The sequence below is a fragment of the Myotis nattereri genome, assembly GCF_964212035.1.
Source record: "Myotis nattereri genome assembly, chromosome: 11".
NCBI lineage: Eukaryota > Metazoa > Chordata > Mammalia > Chiroptera > Vespertilionidae > Myotis > Myotis nattereri.
Window position 1 is genome coordinate 32,875,203 of NC_138086.1, and position 21,311 is coordinate 32,896,513.

At 47.6% G+C, this 21,311-nt stretch overlaps 1 protein-coding gene across 4 annotated transcripts in view; it reads right to left on the bottom strand.

The window, feature by feature from the left end:
- Positions 1-20,372, bottom strand: part of TCAF1 (TRPM8 channel associated factor 1) — a 46,458-nt gene extending 26,086 nt beyond the window's left edge. For 2 of the 4 annotated variants that reach the window (XR_013996606.1, XM_081102717.1), the window contains exons 1-2: positions 20,170-20,372; positions 9,427-10,058 (exon numbers count right to left, since the gene is read on the bottom strand). Coding sequence is in view for 2 of the 4 variants with exons in the window: in XM_081102717.1 (XP_080958843.1) it covers positions 9,427-10,046 (620 nt within the window). In the remaining 2 variants the exon portion in view is untranslated. Of the gene's footprint in view, positions 1-9,426; positions 10,059-18,126; positions 18,481-20,169 lie in introns of those variants that run through there. The other 2 variants (XR_013996607.1, XM_081102718.1) reach the window with 1 other exon arrangement.
- Positions 20,373-21,311: the final 939 nt, after the last annotated feature.

Genomic DNA, 21,311 nt, shown 5'->3' on the forward strand with positions numbered 1-21,311 from the left:
GATGTGTGACCAGCTGCAAACAGCCATCATCCCCTCATCCAGGCTGGCCAGGCACCCCAGTGGGGACCCCCACCCTGATCCAGGACACCCTTCAAGGCAAACCAACCAGCACCCACCCATGCACCAGGCCTCTATTCTATATAGTAAAAGGGTAATATGCCTCCCAGCACCGGGATCAGCGTGACAGGGGGCAGCGCCCCAACCCCCTGATCGGCCCTGCTCTGTGTGTGACAGGGTGCGGTGCCCCAACCCCCCACCCCCCCACCCCCACGGGCCCTGCTCTGTGTGTGACGGGGTAGAGCCATAACCTCCCCATCGGCCCTGCCCTGAGTGTGAGAGTGGCGGCACCCCAACCCCCTGATCAGCCCTGCTCTGTGGGTGATAGAGGGCAGTGCCCCAACCCCCTGATGGGTCCTGCTCTGTGTGTGACAGGGGTCTGCGCCCCAACCCCCTGATGAGCCCTGCTCTGTGCGTGACAGGGTACAGAGCCCCAACCCCCCTGATGGGCCCTGCTCTGTGAGTGACAGGGGGAAATGCCCCAACCCCCTGATTGGCCCTGCTCTGTGCATGACAGGGGGTGGCACCACAACCTCCCCATCAACCCTGCCTTGAGTGTGACAGGGGATGGTGCCCCAACCCCCCAGTCGGCCCTACCCTGAGCGTGACTGAGGGTGGCATCACAACCTCCCGATCGCCCTGCTCTGTGTATGACAGGGGGCGGTGCCCCAACTCCCCAATCGGCCCTGCTCTGAGCCCGACCAGGGGCTGCACCTAGGGATTGGGCCTGCCCTCTGCCACCTGGGAGCAGGCCTAAGCCAGGAGGTCGTTATCTCCCAAGGGGTCCCAGACTGCGAGAGGGCACAGGCCGGGCTGAGGGGCCCCCCCTCCCCCACCGAGTGCACAAATTTTTGTGCACCGGGCCTCTAGTCTATATATATAAAAGCCTAAGCTACCATTACGACCGAATGACTGGATGACCAGCTGGTAGCTATGATGCACACTGACCCAGACCTTGCTGTTGGGGCCATGACAGCCCCGAATTTGGTTCACCTGCACCCCAGACCCAGACAGGAGGGAGGAGGAAGCCAAATTCCTTGTGGAATCAGCTGTTGGTTAGCTTGTCGCTGGGGCCAACCTCCCGCGGTCCCTTCCCCCGCTACCAGTCAGCCCCCTGATTGCTGGCCAGCCAACCTCCCATGGCCCCTTCCCCCGGCAGGCCGGCACCCCAATCAGCCCCGATTGCCGGCCAGGCTGAGGGACCCCATCCATGCACGAATTCGTACACTGGGCCTCTAATATTATATATGTAACATCACACACACATACACACATATATGTATGTATATGAGAGATATTAGAAAGGAATGGGAAAATAATTAGCTAATAGAGAATTTTGTTTTATATTTTCTGTTTAGGTAATAAAAAGTGTTTGTGTGTTATATAGATGTGGAAGATCTTTAATGTGACTTCTAAACTACTTTTCTTGTCTTTTAATGTTCTTACATGTGAAGCAAGGTAATGAAATATATGCCTTATTAATAAAATTTGGAAAATAAAAGTTTTAAAGTAAAAATCTTCTACCATTATTCCATCCCCTCAGGGGATGTTGGAGGCCCGGTGCATGGATTCGGCCTGATCCCCACAGGCCAGGCAAAGGGACCCCACTGGTGCACATATCTGTGCACTGGGCCTCTAGTATGCATATAAGATCTTTGGTTAATCTCTTCCCGCCCTCCCCGCTTCCCTCTGAGATTCATCAGTCTGTTCCATGTTTCCATGCCTGTGCATGAGCGTCTGCCCCCTGGTGGTCAGTGTGTATCATAGTTAATGGTCGAATGGTCGCTTAGGCTTTTATATATATACTAGGGGCCCGGTGCACGAAATTCGTGCACTGGGTGTGTGTGGTGGGGAGAGTGTCCCTCAACCCAGCCTGCCCCCTCTCACATACTGGGAGCCCTCAGGCGTTGACCCCCATCACCCTCCGATCGCCTGATCGGCCCCTTGCCCAGGCCTGATGCCTCTGCCAGAGGTGTCAGGCTTGGACAGGGGACCCCCATCTCCCCCCGATCACTGGCTCTGGCCCCCGCCCAAGCCTGATGCCTCTGACCCAGGCTTCAGGCCTGGACAAGGGGACCATCATATCCCCCAATCCCCGGCTCCGCCCCCCCACCCAGGCCTGATGCCTCGGCCAGAGGAGTTGACCCTCATCACCCTCCGATCACCAATCACCGGATCGGCCCCTTGACCAGGCCTGAGGCCTCCGGCAGAGGTGTCAGGCCTGGGCAGGGGACCCCCAGCTCCCCGCGATTGCAGGCTCCGCCCCTGCTCAGGCCTAACGCCTCTTCCTAGGCGTCTGGCCCAGGCAGCGGGGACCTGCAGTGGCAGCGGGGGGTGCCGCGATCGTGGGCTCCGCTTTAGGCCCAGGCAAGGGACCCCTAGCTCCTGGGACTGCCAGCTTCGACCTTGCCCAGCTCCCATCGCTGGCTCCACCCCTACTTCCTGCTATCACTGGCCAGGGCGGCAAAGGCGCCTGATTCTCTGATCATGGCTGGGGGGGCAGGGCAAAGGCGGCTCCAGGCCCGCCTTTGCCCTGTCCCCCAGCTCTTAGCTCCCCCCTGGGTTTCAGATCACTGTCAGTGGCAGGGGGCTTCTTCCTGCTTTCCCTTTCGCCTCCCTGCATTGTGCCTACTTATGCAAATTAGCCGCCATCTTGTTGGCAGTTAACTTCCAATCTTAGTTGGCAGTTAATTTGCATATAGCCCTGATTAGCCAATGAAAAAGGTATCGCCGTACGCCAGTTACCATTTTTCTCTTTTATTAGTGTAGATATTAGAGGCCCGATGCACGAAGAATTGTGCAAGAATGGGCCTTCCTTCCCCTGGTTGCTGGCACTACCTTTGCTCTGGCCAGAGCTGCCTTTCTGCCTTTCCATGGTGTCCAGAGGCCCGGAGCAGCTGGGGCAGTGTGGAATGCCTGCATCATTGCCATGGCATCCTGCCCCACCCCCAGCCACTTGGCGCCTGCATATGCAAATTAACCCACGATCTTTGTTGGGTTAATTTGCATACGCACTCCTGATTGGCTGATGGGCGTCATGAAGGTACGGTCAATTTGCATCTTTCTCTTTTATTAGTGTGTGTGTGTGTGTATTTTATATATATTTTAGAGGCCCGGTGCACGACATTCGTGCACTGGGGGCTGTGGAGGTCCCTCAGCCTGACCTGCACCCTCTCCAATCTGGGAGCACTCAGGGGAGCCCTCTCCAATCTGAGAGTTTCTGTCTGTCTTTGCAATCATATGAGCAAATTGTCTGAGACCCCAACTCAGTTTGGTTTGTTGCTCACAGATTAATAGAGGCATTTTTTTTTCTTTGCTTCATTGGTGGAGATTTCCTGGAAGTTTTAGGATATCTTCCCTTTAATTTTTCCTAGACACTCTGATTTTACTTATGACTCTCACCTTTGCTTTCCCTCCATCCTCCACTGCAACAGTAACTTGCTCCAGGCTCACTTCGCTCTAGTGTCTAGGAGATCCGTCTGCCACCAGAACTACGATTCCCAGCATTCCTGGTGCTCCCCATGATCTTGGTTTTCCTTTCCTGCTCTGTCTCCATCTCATGGTCTCCCACTCTGCCAAGTCCTCCAAGCCGCCAGCTCTCCCTCTCTGCTCTCCGTCTGGCAGCTTGGGGAGCCAAGTTCCCCAGGCCACTCCACTCTCCACTAGCTCTCCCACTCTGCTCTCTGCCTGGTGCCTGTGCATGCAAATTAATATGCCATCTTTGTCGGGTTAATCTGCATACTCACTCCTGATTGGCTGGTGAGTGTAGCGGAGGGACGGTTAATTTACATGTTTCTCTATTATTATATAGGACTAGAGGCCTGGTGCACAAAAATTTGTGCACTCGGGGCGGGGGGGGGGGGTCCCTCAGCCCAGCCTGTGCCTATTCACAGTCCAGGACCCCTTGGGGGATGTCCACCTGTTGACTTAGGCCCACTCCCCGGGGGATCAGGCCTAAGCTTGCAGTCAGACATCCTTCTAGCAGCCAGGGAGCCCTTGGGGATGTCCGACTAAAGGCTTAGGCCCCCAAGGGATCAGGTCTAAACCGTTAGTTGGACATTCTTAGTGCTGCCACAGAGGTGGGCGAGGCTCCTGGCACCACCACTGCGCTGGCCAGCCCTGAACCAGCTTCTGGCTGAGTGGCACTCCCCATATGGAAGTGCACTGACCACCAGGGGGCAGCTCCTGCATTGAGCATCTGCCCCCTGGTGGCCAGAGCGCATCATAGCAACCGGTCATTCTGCCGTTCAGTCAATGTGCATATTAGCCTTTTATTATTATTATATAGGATGTCCCTATTTCTCCCCTTTTGCCCCCTCTACCCAGCTCTTGCCCCCCACTTCTCTCTGGCCATCACCACACTGTTGTCTGTGTCCATGGGTTGTGCATATATTTTCTTTGGCTAATCCCTTCTTTAAATTCACTTTTTTTTGTATTTTCAGATAAGTGCTTATAACTGCACTATTATATATTTTCTATTATATCATTTAGAATTAAGATATTTTTTAATTGAACCCTTGTAAATTTTAGCGCAATTTAATAAATTATGCTAGAAGCAATTAGGAGATTTTTCATGTAATGCAGATACATTTCAATTAATATTTTATTAATTTTTAAATGTTTTAATATTTTAATTTGAAATAATATCATACATCTAAAAAAACTATAAAATACTACAGCATATTATATGTACCCTTCACCCAATTTCTTAGGTGTTAATAATTTAAACATAACCATTATACAACTAACAGAATTTGGAATATATTTTTCTTATAATCTCTTTAATGTTACTTAATCCATTTACTTTGTTTTTGTTAATCTTCACCCAAGGATATTTTTCCATTGAATTTTAGAGAGAGTGAAGGGAAAGGGAAAGACACATTGATTGGATGCCTCCTGCACATGCTTTGATAGGGACTGGGGATCAAGCCAGCAACTGAGGTACATGCCCTTGACTGGAATTGAACCTGGGACCCTTCAGTCCACGGGCTAATGCTCTATCCACTGAGCAAAACAGGCTGCAGCTTAATTCATTTACTTTTAATCTATATGTGTCTTTATATTTAAAGTGGGTTTTGTTTTTGATTCACCCTCATAATCTGTCCTTTAATTGGTGCATTTATGCCACTGACTTTCAGAGTGCTTACTGATAGAGTTACTACCATATCAGGCGGCTTCTGGGTCTTCTGGGTCCCGCCCTGCCTTTTTTTCTTCTTTTTTCTAAGACATTTCAATTTATTTAAAAGAAGCCAATATACAGGATATAAAGGGTATGATATTTACAACAGTACAGTAAACAGGTTGGTTTCCCGGTAGGATCAGTAGTCTTTCAGTGAGTATTAACCCCCGTTCCCCTTGATGCTCGACCCAGCTGGCAGACAAACAGCAACAGTGGGGTGGGATGGGACTGCAGGATAGAAAGTCTCCCTGAAGGGATTAAAAATCACGTAGATGCTAAAATGTCCACGAAGGGGTCTTGGGGGTGAGGGGTACCTCTGCCTCATTCCTCTGAGGGCTTGGAAGCAGGAATGCTGAAGGATTTGCCCCAAACTAACACACAGCCCACCCTGAGCCTGTAAATCTTTCACCCATGGAATATTCCCTTCCTGAGAGAATCAGCCCTAATCCCTCAGCTAGTGCCTGGAGGAGCTGCCCAGGCCATGGGCACAGCCAGGACTGGACATTTCATGGCATTTCCACTCCCACTCCAGCTGCCTAACAACTCTGCACTGCTCCCCTCACCCACTTCCCCTGTCACTCCATCAGGACACTGTGCACAGAAGGGTACACTGGTTTTCCCATGCACATTGGGAACTGGCTGTTGCTGTTTTCTGGAGTAAAAAGGTTCCCGTGGGTCAGCTAAGGTCTCTGCTTGGTAAGAAGTTCTGTAACAGAGCCACTGGCCACACCCACCTCTTCTGGGCATGGAGCAGCTCCGGCCCTCAGAGCTCATCTCTCCAGCAGAACTGAAGGGAAGACCGTGTGTACCCTTTGGTCCCTCACCCTTCACATGCCCAGAACCATCAGTGTCACACTTCCTAATTCCTATCACTGTATTTCATTAGTTCCATACTGTTTTACTAATCATGAATCTAAACAGATTGGTTCAAAAGGAGATCCTTCTATTTTTAAAGTAGCTGGGGCTTCTGGGGGAAGGCCTTGCCTTGCAGCCTGGACCCGCTGATGAGCGGATACTGGGCCCCAAGGCAAGACTCGCTGCAGGGGTTTCTGGGGGAGGGCCTTGCCTTGCAGCCTGGACCTGCTGATGGGCCGTTCCCGGGCCCCAAGGCAAGACCTGCTGCTGGGAGCGGGCCTTGCCTTGCAGCACCGACCCGCTGATGGGCAGTTCCCAGGCTGCAAGACAAGACCGGCTGCTGAGGCTTCTGGGGGTGGGCCTTGCTTTGCAGCCTGGACCGCTGATGGGCAGTTCCCAGGCCTCAAGGCAAGACCGGCTGTTGAGGCTTCTGGTGGCGGTTCCCACTGGGGTGAGGGGCTGAGGGCTGTTTTTAGGTTGCCCGCACCCCCTTTAGGGTAGGGGTCCCCACTGGGGTGCCTGGCCAGTCTGGATGAGGGGCTGAGGGCCGTTTTTAGGCTGGCGGGTGACTGAAGCTCCCAACCTCTCCTTTTTTTCTTTTTTTAAAATTTATTCTGGGATTTATTTACCTTCTATAGCTGTCACTGGAGCTGAGAGCCGGCTTTAGCTCTGAGGCCAGCTCCAGCTTGAGGCCTCGGCTGCTGAAAGCAGGTTATCTGGGCTTTGTTTAGCTTCTATAATTGAAACTCTGTTGCCATCACTGGCACTCTAAGCTCTGAGCCTGCTGACTACTGAAAGCAGCTATCTGGAGCTTGTTTAGCTTCTATAATTGCAACATTGTTGCATCCGGAGCTCAGAGCTGGGCTGCCGCAGGCCGGGAACATTGGCTTCCTCCGTCACTGGAGCAAGCAAGCCTCCTGTTCACTTCAGCTGCCTGACTGCTGGCCGCCATCTTGATTGGCAGTTAATTTGCATATCCTGCTGGTTAGCCAATGGGAAGCATTTGGGGGTATGGTCAATTTGCATCTTTCTCTTTTATTAGTGTAGAAGATAGATCTGAGAGATCTACCCATTAGTGATATTTTGGCCTTTTTCTTATGTAATATTTTCTAAACATAGCTATATTTTTTTGAGCAAAATTAGGAACATACTGAACAACAGCTTAGTATCCTACTTTATTTCATTTAATAGTGTTCCCCAAAAGATTTTCCCCATGTCCTTAAATATTCTTGGAAACATATATTTCTAGTGGTTGGTTAATAATTTTGTAATTTATTTATCCATTCTACTCTTCCCTATTACAAATAATGCTGAATTACATATCCTTATACATGAATCTGATTACATCCTGATTATTTATTTTTCAAAGTCCTATTAAAAGAACCCATTTTTAAAGGTTTATTGCAGTTTAATTTACATAAAGTAAAATTATCTCAACTTAGGTGTACAATTAATGAGTTTTGAAAAATGCATATAGTTTTTTCCCCACAACACCAGGTGGGAGAAAGATAGCTCAATGCTTATATTTCAGCATTAGGCACTTGAGAGCTAATATTAAGAAAATTGTGGGGGAAAGGAGAGAGGATTGTTTTCTCATCTTCCCTACTAATATCAACTATGCATTTAATCATTATTTCATATCTCTCTCTCTCTCTCTCTCTCTCTCTCTCTCTCACACACACACACACACACACACACACACACACACACCATACCTTTTATTTTCTTCTGCTTACTTCATTTCAGCCAGTTGACTCAGGAAAATAACTATTGTCATCCTCAATTCATACACAAGTCAAAAAATTACCTATCTACCATATGAGTAATGCTATGATATACCTACCTATATAACCAGAGTCAAAAGGTGTGATGTAATGTTACCTAATAACCAATATAATGACCCATAATTTCCACAATAGATTCTATATATTTTCCTAATTAAGTCAGATTTTTTTCTCAAGTGTTAGTCTTCAAGTTGATTTTACCCATGAACGAACACACATGTGCATATACACACACATACACAGACAGACAACCCAACCAGCCCCAAATTAGAATCACTGATGATGAGAGATGATTTAGGCACAGCCAAAGAAAAAAGAGGCATGGTTTTGGTAGAAAAATACATCTTTTTAAGGCAACTAAGGGGGATTAAACTGGTAAGAAATAGAACTATGGTCAAGTCTTACCTTCCTCTTCCTTAGGATCAAGATCATTGGTAAGCTGAAATTTGATCGATTTGATCAGTCACTATTCCTCTGAATAACTGTGTCTCTCCTCATTGAACATGTGAGAACGGAGCTGGGGGTGTTCTAGGAGTTCTATGCCAGGACACTCATTCCCTGTCTCTCTACTAACCCTGGTGTGCCCTCCTCACCCAATCCTATCTTACTCTGTTCCTATCAGTCAGAAATACTACTGCTGAGAGTTTTAATGTACAATATAGGGCGTGGTCTGGTACACCTTTTTTACTCCTGGGACTTCCAGCTTCTAATCTCTTTCAATCATCCGTCCAATACAAGTTTATCGACCACCAACCAACCTACTCTGTTCAGCACTGTCAGAGGGATGGGAGCACAATGCGAACAGAACAGGTTGGGCAGTGCCCGCAAAGACTTTCAGTGTAGCTGCCTCTACATCACGTACCTCCTTCATTCTCCACCATCAGGTCTTTTGTCCCCAGAGATAAAATCCTCTCCGAACTCCTAGATATAGCATCTATCACTGGTGCCATCTTTTCTGCTATCTCAGTTTCTCACTGCCATCCTAATCCTATCTTGCCAGACATTTAAAAACCTTTGCCACAGCTCTCTAGGCCAGCGGTTGTCAACCTTTTAGACCCCATGGACCACCAGTGGTCCATGGACCACCGGTTGGTGACTGCTGCTCCAAAGGTTTCCTTAAACCAGCGGTCGCCAATCTTTTGGACCTCATGGACCACCGGTGGTCCCTGGACCACTGCTCTAGGCTGTTTTATGGGGTCCCTCTTGTCCATTTTCTTTTCTTCACATTTCAGTTTCAAGCAACCTTCTTCTATGACCCTTTCTGAATCTGTCATGCCAATTCTAGGACTCAGCAATATATTTTATTAAGCTAGATGCTGAGGGACATAATGGCCACTAAGAAATTTCTCCCCTCAAAGAGATAAGTGGTCTGGTCTGAGGAGGCAGCTGCATTGGAGACCCTGCCCCTACCATGACTAAGGATATTTTAAAATCTGGTTGACTTATGGTGAATCCACCAAATTCTCTTCTGATAGTCTAGAAATAACCTGAACACAAAAACGTGTCTGTTTTTTAACCTGGGACCAATCCCCACTGAGGTAATATACTCACCTAACTAAGACTGGAGTCTTGGGCATCTTCTTAGACACTTTACAGAAACTTGTGTCTCCTTTGTTGTCAGTGAAGTATATGCCTGCCACGCTGGTCACGAGGTTCCCAGGGAAAGTGAACAGAACCCTTTCATCGTCGCCTTGGTTGGCCCAATCCCAGGCTTGGCCTCCAATGAGCAAACCTCCTCCATGTTTCATAAACTTTACCAACTTTTCAGTCATGGTTTCATTGTAGGCGTCAATACAGTAAACCCCCAGGGAGTCTTTCACTTCCGGTTCAAGCTTTGCCTCCACCCCAGAGCCCTCGAGGATTTTGGCCAGAGGTGCCAGGGATGGGTGTACACCTACGGGGGCCCCAGGGGAAGAACAAAGCCACCCCACTGCATTGAGGAGAAAGGGAGTGAGCTGGGCTTCTACCAAGTAGTCTTCATGGGATACCACCACCAGGCGGCCTCGGCCATAGGAGGATGCAGCAATGAGGACCTGGCCCATGTCATTCAGCATCACTGGGAAGGAAGCCTCTCCAGTAAGAAGCAGTTCACATGGGACGGCATCTTCAGGGACATCCCAGCTTGTCACTCCATTCATAAGGGCTTCAAAGGCAGCTGAGGGGGTCGCCATGGTTATGGGCTTCTGCAGAGAGAAAGCAAAGATTCAGCTTGGTGAAGAACAGATAAGCAAACAAACAAATCAGGTCATTACTCTGTTAGCTGAGGCAATTCTTCCATCACCCAGATGAGACTGACATCGTGAAATGACTCAGGCACTCACCAGGGGTGGCAGTGTCTCCAATCTAGAAGACCCCATAGCACTCTGTCCTCTTAAACTCTTGGGGTCAAACTAAAAGGGCTCAATGCTTTTTCATCACCAAAGGAAACAAACAGAAGTAAGTGAAGACTGTGTCCCAAAAGAGATACAGTATGTTTAGGTATTAAGCCCAGAACCTGTGAATGTGACCTTGTTTGGAAATAGGGTCTTTGCAGACATGAGCAAGTTAAGATGAGGTCATACTGGATTTGAGGGGGCTCTAATCTAATGACTGGTGTCCCCATAAGAAGAGGAAAATTGGACAGAGACACATAGACAGGGGAGAATGCTATGAGAAGAGGACACAGGGACTGGAATGAAACATTTACTAGCCAAGGGATGCCAAAGATTGCTGGCAAACACCAGGAACTAGAAAGAGGCATGGGATGGATTCTTCTTCAGAACTTCCAGAAAGAACAACTTTGCCAACACCTGGACTGAAAACTCATAAGCCTCCAGAACTATGAGAGAATGTCGTTCTGTTGTTTAAGCCACCTAGTTTTTGGTAATTTGTTCCAGCAGCCCCCAGAAACCAATACAGTGATGCAGCATGTTTCCCGCCCCTCTCCCACCACTGGGCTCCCACACTGATCTTATTAATCCCAGCTGGGGGAACCCAGAATTTCAGTCTGAAAAGTCTGGGTCCTCAGAGACAGTGCTTTGGCCATAGTCACAACCTGGCTAAGAGGAAAGCAGAAGTCCTCTGTGGCTGGAGTCCAGGTCCCAGATAAGCAGAAGGCAACAAGTTATGAAATTATGGCAGATGCTTACTTGCACCTGTCCAGGTGGAGAAAGGTGTGTATGTCTGTGGATATGTACTCACAAAAATCCTCGGCTTCTACACATGAGCACCCCACTAAGGATACTCTACAGTCTTACTCCACTGTATGCACTTTATTGAAACAGTTCCCCAAGTACAGATGTGTTTCCACACTGTGAACATCCAGGGCTTGTCATCCTCACTGATCACTCTACTCAGTGGCCCTGGGCAGTACTGTTCTCTTGGTCCCTGAGGCTCTCACCACCTCTAACCTTATGACCCAAGCCCACATTATCTGCCACCTCTAGAACCATTTACTTCTTTTACCCCTTCTGAAAATGTAGGTATTCCTTATGATTTTATCTTTGGCAATTACCATTTTTCTATATCCTTTGTCAGAGAACAGACTCATTCTCAAGGGATTACAAGTTCAGCTCTGGAGTTAGGCTGTGTGGGTCTGAATCTCAGCTTTGCTGTTACTAACTGTGAAATCAGGCAACTCATCTCAGATTTAGTTTCCTAAATCTTTAAGTAGGGATAATAGGATCTATCACATAAGGTTGTCCTAAAGATTAAAGGAAATTGCATAGGTTAAGTGTCTTTCAATTATTTATTATATTTATGAATATTCAATTATTATATATGTACTAGAGACCCGGTGCACAAAAATTTGTGCACTCGGGGGGAAGGAGGGGTCCCTCAGCCCGGCCTGTGCCCTCTAGCAGTCTGGGACCCCTTGGGAGATAACGACCTGCTGGCTTAGGCCTGCTCCTGGGTGGCAGAGGGCAGGCCCAATCCCTAGGTGCAGCCCCTGGTCGGGCTCAGAGCAGGGCCGATTGGGGGGCTGGGGCACCACCCCCTGCCACACTCAAGGCAGGGTCGATGGGGAGGTTGCGGCGCGACCCCCTGTCACGCACAGAGCAGGGCCAATCCGGGGGTTGGGGCACTGCCCCCTGTCACACACAGAGCAGGGCCCATCAGGGGGGTTGGGGCTTCGTACCCTGTCATGCACAGAGCAGGGTCCATCAGGGGGTTGAGGAGCTCCCCCCTGTCACTCACAGAGTAGGTCCGATAGGGGAGTTGGGGCACCGTCCCCTGTCACACACAGAGCAGGGCAGATCAGTGGGTTGGGGCACCGCCCTCTATCACCCACAGAGCAGGGCCGATCAGGGGGTTGGGGCGCCGCACTCTGTCACACACAGAGCCGCAGGGCGATCAGGGTGTTTGGGCGCTGCCCCCTGTCATGCTGATCCCGGTGCCGGGAGGCCTCTCAGCTCCGCTGATCCCAGTGCTGGGAGGCATATTACCCTTTTACTATATAGAATAGAGGCCTGGTGCATGGGTGGGGCTGGCTGGTTTGCCCTGAAGGGTGTCCTGGATCAGGGTGGCGGTCCCCACTGGGGTGCCTGGCCAGTCTGGGTGAGGGGCTGAGGGCTGTTTTCAGGCTGGGGGTGACTGAACTCCCAAACGCTCCTTTTTTCCTTTTTTTTTAAAATTTTATTCTGGGCCAGCTTTAGCTTGAGGCTTGGCTCCAGCTCTTAGGCCTCTGCTCCTGAAAGTAGGTTTTTGGCCTTTGCATACAATGTTGCGAATTTGCTGGCTGAAGTCCAGCGGTATTTGTTACAATGTTTGAAACTGCAGGCTCAGAGGCTAGGAGCCGCAGGCGGGGAACATTCGTTTCCTCCGTCACTGAGGCAAGCAAGCCTCATGTTAGTTTCAAGCTGCCTGGCTGCCGGCCGCCATCTTGGCTGACAGTTAATTTGCATATCTCGCTGATTAGCCAATGAAAAGGGTAGCGGTGGTATGCCAATTACCATGTTTCTCTTTTATTAGTGTAGATATGCGCATATAGAAATACACATATCTATGTATACTAGCTTATAATTATTTGGTTAAATGTAAACTAAATATGTGCCTAATAGAAAGTTCTTATAAAGTAAACAAAAAAACTAGCCTAATATTAGATTTTACAAACACTGAATTAAGCATTTATTGATTCTGATTTTTATAGTTTTCATAATTTTGGAGCCAATACTAATACTAATTAGTGCTCTATTGAGTTCTCAAGTATTTCTATGAACCCTTGAAAAAGCCCTTGGCACAGGTACCATGCCCTGGTCCTAATGTAACTGGTGAAGAACAGATAAACAAACTCAGGGCCTCCGTGCAAGAGCCACTCTCTGATTGGCATCAGTCTTTAAAAGTAAAGAAGTCTTACATTTATTCTTTTCCCTCCAAACTAGCTTCTCTTTGGTAATTTCCCAAGCTTGATGTCCCTAGTTGTTAAAGAGGATAACCTCTAGACCAGAAAACTACCTAGAAGATACAATCAGCAAACATTTCGTTAATAAGAGCTTGTCTCTTCCCTGCTCCTCCTGGTGTTCACAAATAACCAGGACAGCAAGCCACAGAATCACAGTTGTATCCCTTCTGCCCCTGCTCCATATCCTGTCAATGTCCTCATTCACAATTCCCAATCATGCTGCCACTAACCTAGTTCAGGTCCTCAGTAACTCACTCCTTCACTAAACTGATCCAGTTTCTCTGTCACCAGTTACCTGTTGTTACCTCTATTCTTCTAAAGCTACCATTATGTCTCAGAAGAGAATCCCTTAGACCTCATCTTGGCCCACAGGGGAAAATCTGAGCAGTACTGGGGTGTGAAGCTTCCAGGGCTGGCTGCTCCTTACTTTTCCAGCTGTATCTCCTGCCACAATCTCTCTACAGCTTCCAGAACACAGGGCATCCCTGGACATGCCCTGCTTTCACTTTTGTAGGGAGCGGCTCTAGGGTCAAGCCTTGGGCTGACCTGTGGCAGGGCCACAAACAAGTCCCAGCCTGGAGGGCAGAGCTCCTCTAGCATAATTAAGCCTGACCTTGTTACCCTCCCTAATTCCTTCCTAAGTAGCTAATGGGCTGTGGGAGGTGCAGCAAGTGTTGCCAGAACAAGAACATTTGTATACATGTTAATCTACCCTTGTTTTAATCAGACTATAAAATAAAGCATCAGTTTGCAGGCTGGGTCTTTCTGTGTCCTCATCCAGGCATGGGAGATCCACCGAGCCCCAGCTGTATTCTCTTGTCTTTCTTCAGTCCTTCACCACCCCTCCTCAGGTTCACCATTGGCCGTGGTGGCGCGGCACACACTTTAGATTCTCTTCCCATTCTGTCTCATCCTGCTCCCTCTCCCATGTCTTTCTACCTGTTGAAATCCTATCCTCCTAAGAGAAGATATTCACAGAAGAGGGAATTTATATGGCCAGTCAGTCTATGAAAATATACTCAATCTCACTGGTCAGGCAGAGGAAAATATAATGTATGTTGCCCATATTGTCAAAAAAGGAGGTGATGAAGACAGAAAAGAAAGTGAAGAAGACAAAGGCAGCTAATAATGTCTAATGTCCAAAAGGCTTTGGGGATGTCACATCTGCTGAAAGGGCTGAAAAACTGACAACCATCTAACAGTGGCAATCAGTTTCAAAGGTGTACCTATCCTTACACCAGTGAGCCCTCTTCTACTAACCTTTCTTAGATATAAGAGTAGCTCTATTAAAGTGTATATACAAGGATGCTTGTCTTCACAAAAAACTGACCTAAAAATTGAGATAGATAAGTGACAAGGAATGTTTCTTGGAGCTAGTTTTGACTCCTGTGGGTACAGACAGGATCTCTAACCCAAAACCACATTTTTTTTAAAAAATATATTTTATTGATTTTTTACAGAGAGAAAGGGAGAGAGATAGAGAGTTAGAAACATCGATGAGAGAGAAACATCGATCAGCTGCCTCCTGCACATCTCCCACTGGGGATGTGCCCGCAACCCAGGTACATGCCCTTGACCGGAATCGAACCTGGGACCCTTCAGTCCGCAGGCCGACGCTCTATCCACTGAGCCAAACCGGTTTCGGCCCCAAAACCACATTTTTATCCACATATCCTGCCCCTATAGCCCACTGTGCTGCAACATACGACCCTGGGGCATAGCCCCCACCAGCCACCCATACACTTTCCATGAAGAGCAACTCTTAGACCTCTTCTCTCTGGGACTATGTTGCTGCTGGTATTGCTATTTTTGTCTCTCTGATTGTCCTCTGAGCTAGTTCCCAGAAGAAATATCTGTGAAGTGACAAGGGATAGGCAGGTGGCTTGGAGATCTGAAAAGTAGGGGACTAGGGAAAAGAGGAGGGTTTTTCCTGACGGGTCTCCTCCTTCTACCGTTCTGGGCAGGACTGCTGACCCAAGATGAGTGGGGTATGCCTGGGCTCCCTTTCTCTCTGCCAGTTTCCCTGTGTGTGAGGCTGCGGGGTCCGCCCTGGTCTGACACCAATGCTGTGTACATGGCAAGACAACGTTTGAGAGGGAGAATACTTGAGACAAGTATGATAATATGCATGCTAGAGTATTGTATAGCTCTTACAAAGAATGAGTTACATCTATTTTGTACCTACCTAGAAGAATGTCCTAGGTATATTTTAAGTGAAATTTTCAAATCATCATAATATAGAGGACACAAACCCATTTTGGTATGGATGTAGATAATAATAGTAGTAGAACTAATAATTTTTGTAGGTAGTAGTAATGACAAGACAGTGCTAAACAGGTTCCCAGCATTCTTATAAGTGCTTTACATAAATTGTTTAATCCTGATGAGGTATGTGTTGTCACTTTCCCTATTTATATATGGGCAAAACCACAAAGAAAACAAAAACCTGCCCTACAGAGAATCTGTTACTTGCTTAAGTAACACAGGTGGTGGTGGAACCAGCCTTCAAAACACAGGAAATCTAGTTATGAGGTCCACATTTTTAAGTACCAGCAACAGATAAGCCTGTTAAGTTCCTGTTTCTTATATAGGTAGAAAGTCTATGAAGCTACATTTCAACGTACTAACATTAGGAAGGGGAGAGGCAAACAGTATTCTTTCCCTTTATACAAGTCTGCATTCTTTCAATTGTTTTCTGTATTACTGTTACAATTAAAAATAGCACAGGTAATATAAAATCAATGAACCAAGTAAATACACTCTGATTTACTATATAAATTAGATTGATCAACTGATCCTATCTTACTTATCCCAAATGTCTTCTCTTCCCAACAAGTTGTCCATTTGCCCACCAATAAATTTGATTTTTCTCTGTGGGGGTTCTTTGAGCTTTGCAGTTGGTTCTATTCCCACTTTAACCAGCTATAGGTAACGCCGACACTTGACTTTTGAACCAAATGCCTGTGTCGCTGTTTACCCTCCAAGCTCAGATGGACACAGCCTGGAGAAACCCCTTTTACTTCTCCCCTGAAGTTCTTCATCGTTGCTTCTACTTCCATGGATCCGGCATTCTCTCTTTCAGGCCTACCAACTTCCTGCAACCCAAGGCACCTCTAAAACAGACAGTACCCCAGGCACAACTTATAACTCAGGGAGAGAGCTTCACAGATCCCCTACCCCTGCCACAAAGTGATCCCATGGTACTTAAATAGGATTTCCCTTAAGCAAGTGCATAAATATAGATAGGAAGGAGGGCAGTGGCCCTGTCTTGCTTATTGTACCATATCCTACATTATAATTTCATTTCAAATCCCAAAAGTAGGGCAAGTGTCTGAGGTCAGGTTCTTTGGATTTCCTAGGATAATGAATAGATACTCTGTAGATGGGATTGAATGAATGATGGATATAAGGTGTGGGTGTAAGGGTCAACCTAGAATGATTTCTTTAGCAAACAGCTACCCTGGCCTTGAAAAATGATGCATGTCAGAAACATCCAATTTGATAGATCTCTTCTTCATGCCGTTTTCTTCCATGAAACCTTTTTTCTTTTTCCTTATATGTTTTAAAATGTCCCTGAATTTTTCTTAAGCCAGAATTAGGGTGGGTGCAACCTCTTTTGTATTCTGTCTGAGTTATTCCCAGCTCAATCTTAATGATTTTCACTTAAAAATGGTTTAATTCATGTATTTAAAAGAATATGTAATGCATGTGGAAGGATATGAATGGTAAAATAATAATAAAATAATTTTAAAATTTAACAGCCTCTCATATACCACTACTCAGCTTAAAAAACAGACCATTCCTATTATCTCTGAAGGTCTGCCTGTAGCTCGCTGGAATCATTCCCTCCCCCATTCTCATAAAAGCCATTCAAAACTTTGCTTTTTCTATTCCCTTGTTTTGATCTTACTACACTCTCTTCTGGAGTCCCGAGTTCCCCTGGGGCTCTTTCTTACTCGTATTTGCTCACTTATCTCATTGCCAGACTCCCAGCTGAACAGCAAAATGGAGGATCACTAGCCCAGGCGGGAGAAGGCCTGTTTTGTGTTTTAAAAATTCTGGTGCTGCCTCCTCTTAGCTGTCGATCAGTCTGTCTCAGAGGGTGTTCTACCAAATGCACAGTGATGGACAGGGGCGGTCGACAGTCCCAGGGCTGTCACTGCTAAGCTCTGGTGTGTGATCCCTCTCCTCCACTTCCTCTGCAGGCCCTCACCCAGGCCAGACTTTCCTTCCCAGGCCCAGAGCCAGTCCACAAAGAGCAAGTCGGTGACGTCAGAGGAGTGGAGGGGGCCTTAGGTAGGGGAGGAGTGGCGCAGAGAGGAAAAGCTGGGGTTGGCAGGGAATTCTGCAGGCTCGCTGGCGCTGAGGTTTGGGAGGGACCAGTGGCCCCTCTTCCACACATTCCAGGCTCCAGGAGACCTGTGCTAGTGGATGAGAGATCTTGGTGCCAGGCAAGGTGTTGGTAAAGATCAAAGGGCAGTCGGGCAGAAGTGATGCTCTGTCACCAGCCACCTGTGTGACTCGGAGCCAGCCCAGCCTCCTCCCTGGGCCATCCCTAAAGCTTCGAATTAGATGCTTTTCCTCCAGCTCAGGCTTGTGCATAAATCAACGACACAAAGCAGGTAAACAAACATCATACATACATCAGGGCCCGGAGGAGCACTGCGGCAGGCGCGACGCAGAGCCCGTGAGCAGAGAACAATCGCGAACAGGACTGCGGCACAAACAGCGAGACATCTGTCCCCGGTTTGGGCTCACGCAGGTCCACCAGCAGCCTCCTCGGCCTCCCGCACCGTCCGCCCCCAGACCCAGGCCCATCCGCCGCTACCGGCCCTCCTCGGGCCTGCGGGCATTCGAAGAGGGCCACTCACCTGGTCGCCCTGCAACTTACAACCGGGCGGCTGGGGAGAGTGGGGTGGGGTGGGGGGAGCAGCGCTGGATGCAGAGGGGCGCGCGCGGTGCGGGGGGAAGGGTCTTCTCTGCCAGGAGCGCCGGGGCGAGGTGGGCAGGGCTCGGAGGAGATGGAGCGGGAGCAGAGGAGGGGTTCCCGAGCAGTCTCCTCCTCCCCACTTCCTCCAGGGCGGGATCGAGCCCGAGGGGCGGCGCCTGGCAGGGGACAGCTCTTCTTTGTGTCCCGGTCCTGTCAGCTGGACACTACGGCGGCGGCCCCCATTCGGGTGGCAGTGGGACCGGCCGTTTTATTCAAGACATAAACTTCTCTCACTATTCACTGATACCGAAAAGCTGAACAAACTATAGGACACATTCTATGGAATATTATTCAATTCTTATGAAGAGCTCAGATTTCCTTTCAGTGGGAGGAATGTACTTGAAGTATTGCCAAGGGAAAAATAAAAACTGTAGAAATTATTTAGTATGCTTTCATTTTTAAATAAAAACAGCCCTGTGCATATTTGTATTATGGTGGGAGAAGGGAAGGATACATCTCTACGTGATAATACTGTTTAACCAGAGGAACTGGGAAAGGCAGCTTTTCTATAGCACTACATTGTTTGCATTGTTATATGTTACTTTTGTAAATCAAAAATAATATATTTCAAACAACAGGTAGCTAAAATTTATTCATCAGTGTACATTTCAAACCCTATTTCTTTCTTGTAAGTCCTGGTAATGATCCGTTGACAGATGTCCTCCCTTCTATAAATTGCAAGTTCCTACTTAGTGTGGTGACTTCACCTGGCTCAGGTGCTACTTCTAGCCTGTGAAGTCAGGGTAGTATAGTGGTTAGAAGCCCAGACTTTCACCAGATGGCCAGGATTCAGACCCCAGGGCTGCATTTTATGGGCTGAGTGACTTTGAGCAATTTACTTAATTCCTTTATGCCTCAGTGTTATTACCTGTAAAATGGGGAGGATGAAATAAGTACCTATATTACAGATTTATTGTAAGGTTTGAATTAGGTGAGTGGATTTGTAAATTTCTTCAATCACTATCTGGCAGATAGTGAGACTGTATGATCTTCAGATCATCCTAAGAATCAATATTTCATGTCTCAGGAAAATGCATATCTTTTTAATTCTGATGAAGGTTTTGGTTCCAATTGAAGTCATATTCCCTTTCCCCATCTCCCTTCAACCTCTTTTCCCCAAATTGACTCATATAAACATTAATCAACAGGGGAATGTGGGTAGGTGAGCTCAGTGGCAGGGTTTACACAGAGAAAATACCAGAAAGAGAAATCAAGAGAATCTGAATTCAGGATCCTGGTCTGTGTGGGACCACATGATTGACAGTGAGCAGGTCCTTGATATTCTCCAGGGCTGAGGGTTCTCAGATAAACAAGGTGGGCAGGCCACTTGCTTGCTAAGTCCCTTTCAGATCTGAAATGCTACGACTAATAGCACCAAAAGGTAGAACCCCAAAATACTGAGTTTTAGAAAAAAATAAAAATAAAAAACGCGTATATACATGGGAAGGATAGCACCTGACTTACCTCTGAGGAAGGGGACATGAGATTTGGTGGGGGAAAAAGATCTTACTTGTCAGGTTTTGTTTCTCAGAAAGGAACACACACACACACACACACACACACACACACACACACAGCTGAAGCAAAGGTGATAAAATGTCAGTCTCTGATACAGGGATATATCAGACTCCTGGTAGTTAGGGTCCTGTAGAATACAGCACGCAATAATTAAGAACCATTGCAGTAGAAAAACGCAGAAACTGACACGGAGAAAACGCAGGTAATCTTTGGAAAACATCTGCTTCCTTAGGCCCCAGCGGTCTCAGGCCCCAAACCCGACCACCTCCGCGGCCCGTCAGGCACCCCTTCCCCAGTGCTCCCCCGGCCCCGGCCCTCCCCTCCCTCTTCCACCCTGGACCACTGGACTCGGTCGGTGCGGCCGGGCCTGCTCCGGTTCCAGAAACCATTATTGAACAAGACTCACCGGTTGTCCAGAAATTTCCACACCGGCTACTAGGAGGGGGAAGGGACTCCTCTGCAGAGATGTGACGAGGAGAGGGGACAGACAGCCTGAGGATTAGAATACTGGTGGCGGCGGCGTTGGGAGCCTGGTCGGGAGGTGGTCTGTGGTGCAGAGCGGGGCGAGGAGGGGGGCCTTCCTGGGAGCTGATTGGCAGCCCTGGCGGTGGGGGCGGAGCCTGGTCGCCCCCACCTCTCCCGACTGCAGTGGCCCCGCTTTGTGTCAGTGGCTGCATCAAGATGCAGACCCAAATCTAGGACAGAGACACTGGCGCCTGCACCAGGAGTGTGGGAGGGTTAACTGTTGAAAAATAAACCCGTGAGACTATTTACTAACAAGGGAGTGGGTAATAAATTATGATAAATCTTTATATAAAACAATACACAGCTATTTGCAAGGATCAGTCATATCTCTATATATTTGCCAGATGTTGGGCTATATTTATTCTCATTTTAAATAAAAATTTAACGTGTTAATAAAATGAAGAGTTTGCATTTGTGTACAAAATCTTTAAAAATATTTTATATACATATATAAATATAGAAATTTTATGAAAACCCTACATCAAACTATTAGAATCGGTATGTCAGACAGGAAAGAGTAGCTTACTTATAACTATTTTTCTTCATATACCTCATCAAAGTTTTAGTATTAGTATGTATTATTTTGTGAGAAAAATAGATAAATTTAATCACCTAAAAATAGGTAAAATATTCTTGCTCACACAGCTGGTAGTGCCCACTCCATAAATATGATTTCTCTCTTTGTGTGGGCTTCTTGACCTTTGTTCCTAGTCCTGACTCATTTTAATCAAGTAAGAGTGGAACCCAGCACTTGACTTGTGAGCCAGGACCAGGCTTTACGCCTGACCAGGTCCTGCCTTGAACCAGTGTCTCCTCATCTAGCTTTGTGAGCTCAAGTTTAGATCCTGGGGTTTCCATTTGTCCCTTTCTATGGTTGGCCCCAAAACCCTGAAAGATTTGTGTGGTCTCTGGACATTCTCCTGCTTCCTCACCCCTCACCAATCATCTCTCTGGCCTCTGTTCTCAGAGTTCCTAACTGACCCTATGAAGAGATCATTAAAAAGCTTTCTCCCAACCACAAAA